The sequence below is a fragment of the Plecotus auritus genome, assembly GCF_963455305.1.
Source record: "Plecotus auritus genome assembly, chromosome: 10".
NCBI classification, from domain to species: Eukaryota; Metazoa; Chordata; class Mammalia; order Chiroptera; family Vespertilionidae; genus Plecotus; species Plecotus auritus.
The window spans coordinates 36,214,133-36,220,633 of NC_137785.1; the positions used below are offsets into that span (position 1 = coordinate 36,214,133).

General features: G+C 52.3%; 1 protein-coding gene across 1 annotated transcript; it reads right to left on the bottom strand.

Annotated features, from left to right (window-relative positions):
• Positions 1–1,309: 1,309 nt before the first annotated feature.
• On the bottom strand, positions 1,310–2,750 carry LOC308235994 (interferon lambda-4-like; the record flags this gene model as incomplete). Its single annotated transcript, XM_080645210.1, has 5 exons — positions 1,310–1,408; positions 1,571–1,645; positions 1,881–2,024; positions 2,104–2,175; positions 2,583–2,750. 5 exons carry the CDS (start codon positions 2,748–2,750, stop codon positions 1,310–1,312), a joined length of 558 nt encoding a protein of 185 aa, XP_080501336.1.
• Positions 2,751–6,501: the final 3,751 nt, after the last annotated feature.

Here is a 6,501-nt window from a genome sequence, read left to right on the forward strand (position 1 = left end):
TAATGTGCATGAATTTCGTGCACTGGGTCACTCAGTATATATATATATATATCTTAGAGAGGCCCGGTGCATGAATTCGTGCATGCGTGGGGTCCAGCCAGCCTGGCCAGGGGGAGGGGACATGGGCGCTTGGCCGGCCTGCCTGCTGGTCGAACTCCTGGTCGAGGGGACAATTTGCATATTAGCCTTTTATTATATAGAATATACACTGAGTGGCAAGATTATTATGTGTTCAGAGATCATAATAATTTGGACACTCAGTGTATATTAAAAGAGCATGGACTATGAAGCTAAAGGGTCTGGGATTCAAACCTGGCTCTACCCTCACCAGCTGTGTGACCTTGACAAAGAGCCCTGCAGTTGGCAGCAAAGACCTCTAGCCCACAGGCTTGGACAAATAAAGAAGTGCACTCGTTTGTGTACGGAGGTGTGTGTGGTTATTTAATAGAGACCATTAATTGAGACCATCCTAAGCCTCCACTGGAAGCTTTACAGATGCTACTTCAATGTACACGACTCATCTGCAAAGGAAGGATAGTGATGCCATTGTATAGATGAGGAAACTGAGGCCACAGAGAAGTAATTTGCCCAGTCACACCATGATTAAGTGGCAGGGTCAGAGTTGAACTCAAGTCACCTGATGGCCCTGGCTAAGCGTTTTTCACCGAAAAGTGCCGCTCAGGGTGATCACAGGGGAACAACCAGTGTAGATGCAAGAATATCTAATAATGAAAGACAGAGTAGCCCATTACTCAGGGATTTCACAAATACAAAAGACACACGGGTGACAGAATCCAAAATACTGCAGTAACCTAAGGACTTCAGGCCCTTTCACTGCCAAACCCCTTAAGGGATGAGGCCTCTCCAGTGGAGAGATGCAGCGTCACAGATTCATAGAATCTCATAGGAGACACTGAGGGCTCAAACCAGGGCGTGGGAACTGCCATGGAGACTCGCTCTGGGCTTCTGGTGCCCAGAGAAGTAGAGCCTTGTCCATGGTACGTGGTCAGCGTCCCCCGTGGACTCAGGACTCAAGTCTCTTCCTGACACACAAGACCCCCTGGAAGATCTCAGGGCAATGCACTCCGCAGAAACGTCCCTGCTTCCAGGGGACGCGCTATCCTCTCCGGAAATGTCCCCGCACTCCATGGCGCACTCAGCGCAGGCCATCGAGGTGAGGCCAGCGGCGGCAGAGTCTCCTGAGCTCCAGCGCCCACTGGCTGCAGACCTGCCTGGACCAAAGGGCAGCACAGAGCCCCGACCTAAGCCGCCCGCCTGCGGAGCCCCGGGTCCCGCCTCGCAGCCGGGCTCAGAGACAAGGCCCCGAGTGCGCCGCCAGCTTCAGGTCCCACGTGAGCAGGCGCAGGAGGTTGAAGATGATGGTGGCTTCATAGCACCGAGGCGAGTCCTGGAACCCGGGAAGGAAGCGAAGCGGGGCTGAGGCAGCGATTTCCTCGTCAAGGGCTCCTCGGTCCTGGCCGCTCCACCACACGCGACCCCACCCCACCCCACCCCACCCAGCCCCAGCCCCAGCCCCGCCGTCTACCCGCTCCGCGCCCGCGCCACTCACAGCTCTCCGCCTTTGGGGATGCCTCCTGGGTGCCCGCAGGGCCTTCCTTGAGGAGCCTGGCCGCGCCAGCTCGAGCTGGAGGGGGCACAGGAGGTAGACGAAGGAGGCGAAGGGACCCATCTCCCACCAACTCAGCCCACGAGCCTCCCAGCCCAGCCCTGCGGGCAGCAGCGGGACGCGAATTGTGTCTGGACGGGTTGGGGCTCCGCGAGACAGAGACAGACGGAGAACCGGGCGACCTAGCTGTGGGGCGGGAGAGCGCGGAGCAAGCGGGTGGGGGGTGGAGGGGCCGGGCGCGGGGGACACTCACGCAGGCCACCACGTCCCTCCTCGCGGACGCCAGCAGCTCCAGGGTTGGGGCGACGCCGGGAAACAGCTCGGGGCTGGGCAGGCTGCTCAGCACGGCCTGGGCGTCCGAGAGGTCCCGGGCCACCAGGCGGAGCCCTGCGCACGACTGCGGGGACTTGGCGGAGTTAGAGACGCCGCGACCGCGGCCCTGCCCTCCCGCCCCCACGCCGACCCGCGGGCCTCACCCAGGGCAGCGGGCGACCCCTCCGTGGGCGGAAGGAGCAGTTCCGCGGCCTCCAGCTCAGCGTCTCTTCCTCCTGGGCGGGACAATGGTGGGGCTGAGGCTGCGCCCCTCGCCTGTGCCCTGAAGTGCGGGGATGCCGGCGATTCCTGCACGGAACCCGACTGTGTGGTCCAGGATGGTCGTGCGCATTGTGCACGGAACCACAGAGCTCCCCGAGGACGAGGACGGGAAGGGGAATGAAATGCAACCCTTGCGGAGCACCGCACCCCGACGTGAGCCGGGTCCGCCTGGGGGCGCCCTTTTGTGAATGGCAGGAAGGTGCTTTCTGTGCTTAGGGTGCCTCTGGTCAGAATTCAGACCCTGAGATCCGAGATGCGCCTGCGTGACGCCAGGATGCCAGGGCCCCTCGGGATAGGGACCAGGATCCCGACCCCAGCAGGACCAGCGTCCCCTGGGACTGGGGGTCTGGGCATCACTCACGTAGTGGTCCCTCAGCGCCTTGACCGCCTCCAGCGCCCTGGGGTCCAACCAGCGGTAGTGAGAGAGGGAGCAGCGCCTGCGTTCAGTCACATCGGGGTCCGCCACCACGTTCACTGTCACCAAGACCCACAGCCCCACGGACACCGCGGCTGCACCACTGGGCCTCATCTCTGCTCCTGCACAAAGCCAGGGACGTCGGGGAGTCCGAGGGGAAGGCCCGGGCCCAGCCCCCGCCTCCTGTTACACTGGCAAGGGGATGGATGTCAGGGGGCTGGCTAGGCGCACCCGCAGGGGGAGAGAGGCTGCGGGCCCTGAGACCCCTCCTACCCTCAGCCTCTCTCCCCTCACTGCTCACCTGCAATGTGGCCTCGGTGCTGGAGCTGGGCTTGCCTTCCACTGTCCCCTGCCAGCTGACCAGAGTGTTGTCCACCTTTGACAGCGGTGTCTGCACCTCCATGGCCGCTTTTATGCGCCTGGCTGAGGAATGGTGAGCGGCTGGGCTTCCCCGTTCAGGGTATGTTTTCGGAACATCAGCGCTGGACGCTGGCCCAGTGGGATGCTGGCTTAGGCCTGAGGACTTTGCCTGCCTGTGCCCGGGTGCCAGCAATGGCTCTGCCCTAACCAGCCTTATGCAACTGCTTGTTTCTTTTTTCTGGACGTCTGTTTGTCTTTTCCGCCTGTGTTGGTTTTCTTTTGCACTCCAGGAATGAACCAAAAATGCACCATTTCCTTATCTTCCAAGGTACCTTGGCAGAGGTGCCCGTACAAGGATCTGCCTGGAGTTGGTACTGGGGGTTTCCAGCCTCTCTCTCATTACATTTCTGCCTGTCTCTTTCTGTTTTCTATCTTTCTTTGTCAGCATGATTATCCCTCCATCTGTTCTCACTGGTATTTCCTCATCTAGGTTTTTCACAAACTCTCTGTGTGTCCATAGTTTGTTATTAAATTGCTAGAGGCCTATTAAGAGACTGAGCATAACAATTAGCCTCCAGGCAGAAACAATTGCCCCATCCTATTGGAAAACCTCTTACCCCACCTGTGGACGATTGCCTGAGGCTACTCAAACTGAATTCAATCTGTTTGCAGGCAGAGGGAGGTCTGGAGGCTTTGAGTCTTTGCCTTATCTAATTAGTCAGAAATAGCGTTTGGTTCCCCACTGCAGACACCACCCCAGACTGTGCAGCGAGGCAAATGCTAGCAGGACCCCAAGCATCTGCAGCTCTCACCTGCAGGACCAGCTCCATGGGGTAAGGGAGTACAGCTCAGAAAAAAGACAATCAAGGTATAAGACTCAAAGCAGACTCAGCCTCTGACCTAAGGAGTCCCCAACCATTGGATTACTAGGGGCTTCAACCTCTTGGACCTCAATAAAATTGCCCCGAGCCTGTAAGGAACAGTGACTCACATTCATGTGCACTAGAGAAGCTCCCAAGAGGCCCAGGATAGAGATACACGAAGGGACCAAATTCAACAACATCAGAGCAAAATCCAGCGAACCCCACAAATAGAAGACCCAAAACACCTGTATAAGAGCTGGCACAATGACATTGGGGTTGAACCTCACTGGCAGCAAGTTGGAGGGGAAATCCCTCCCACGAATGGGACGTCAACAACCACGTCCCAATTACAACAGAAGAGCCCAAATAATGCACAAAGGGACATTCCTAGAGCATCCAGCTCAGGTGAATAAGGAGACTGCACCCCTGTACCCCTCCAAGACACTTTCTACATAAGGCTATCCCACAAAGACTGGGAGGCATAACAGTTCTATTTAATACATAGAAGCAAAGACAAAGAGACAGCTAAAATGAGGAGACAAAGAAACAACCCCCAAATGAGAGAAAAGAAGACATCTCCAGAAAAAGAACTAAATGTAATGGAGGCAAGCAACTTATCAGACATAGAATTCAAAGCAATGGTTATAAAGATGCTTAAGGAACTTAGTACAAATCACTACAGCATGAAAAGGGAAATAGAGGCCATGAACAAGAACCAGACAGAAATTAAGAATGATATATTTGGCATCAAGAACACACGGGAAGGTATTAAAAGTAGATTGGACGAAGTAGAGGACTGAATCAGTGATTTGGAATACAAGGTAGAAATAAATACTCAATTAGAACAGCAAATATAAAAAAGAATTAAAAAGCAGGAAGATTGCTTAAGGGATGTCAGGGACAACATGAAATGTAACACCCACATTGTAGGAATACCAGAAGAGTGTAAGCAAGGAACAGAGAACCTATGTAAAGAAATAATTACAGAAAATTTCCCCAACCTAGTGAAGGAAAATGTCACACAAGTTCAGGAGGCACAGAGAATCCCAGTCAAGATGAACCCAAAGAGACTCACACCTAAACACATCATAATTAAAATGGCAAATGTTAAAGACAAAGAAAGAATCTTAAAGACAGCAAAAGAGAGACAGAAAATTACCTACAAAGGAGTTCCCATTAGAATGCCAGCTGACTTCTCACTAGAAGCACTTCACCCAGAAAGGAGTGGCATGAAATACTGAAAGTAATGAAAAGCAAGGGCCTAAGTCCAAGACTACTATATCCAGCAAGGCTATCATTTAAAATTGAAGGTGAAATAAAAAGCTATCTAGACATGGAATCAAAACATTTAGCTTTTTATAGTTTTCAAACTAAATGTACATATGTAAAGGATATATACACTGAGTGGCCAGATTATTATGACCACCCCATCAGTTCTTCGTTGGGCCACCTTTTGCTTTCAATACTGTGGTGATTCTTCTTGGCATTGACTCCACGAGATGTTGAAAGGTAATGCGAGGAATCTGACACCATGCCTGATGAATAGCACTGTCCAGTTCTGTGAGATTTGATGGTTGTGGAACCAGCTGCCTGATAGCTCTTTTAACTTTGTCCCACAAATGCTCAATTGGATTGAGATCTGGTGATTGTGGGGGCCACCTAAGCAAGGTAAAGTTTCCCTCATGTTCTTGAAACCACTCCTGCACAATACGAGCACCGTGGCATGGCACATTGTCTTGTTGGAAGAAGCCATCTCCATTGGGATACACCCTCAACATGATAGGATGAACTTGATCAGCAATGATACTTAGGTATGTTGTGCTATTCAGACATTGTTCCACACTAATTAAAGGGCCCAAATCATGCCAGGAAAACATGCCCCAAACCATAACACTGCCCCCACCAGCTTGAAGGGTTGTACTCATGCATGTTGGGTGCATGTTTCATGCTGTTTCTCACTCTGCCGTCTATATGATGCAACTGGAAACGTGATTCATCGGACCACATGACTTTTTTCCAATGCTCGACTGTCCAATCCTTGTGTTCCTGTGTGAATTAGAGACGTTTTATCTTGGTAACTACAGACAGCAAAGGTGTTCAAACAGGCCTTTGGCTTCCATATCCCATACGATGCAGTGTATGGCTAATTTGCCTACAAACGTCAGGTGGTCATAATAATCTGGCCACTCAGTGTATAATCCTATATAATAAAGAGCTAATATGCTAATTAGACCGAACAGCAGAATGATTGTCTGGACAACCTTCTGGACAAAGCCAGGGCTACAAGGGCTGGCCGGGGCTGTGAGGGCTGGCTGGGGTTTCAAGGGCTGAGCTCCTTGCATGAATTTCATGCATCAGGCCTCTAGTATGTATATAAAGGGCAAATATATATATAATTTATACATATGTAAAATTTTATATATTATATTATAATTATAACTTATGTATACTACATTATATATATACTAGGGGCCCAGTGCACGAATTCATGTACCTTGAAAGGAACTGTGGGCTGTAAGGCTGTGGTAGGCATATGGGCGGGTCTTGGCCCATCCTCTGCACCCCTGCCTGGTGCCAGGCATCAGCAGCGGGTGCAAGTGGGGCAAGCACTGGCAGCAGGTGCAAGCGCCCAGCAGGACCAT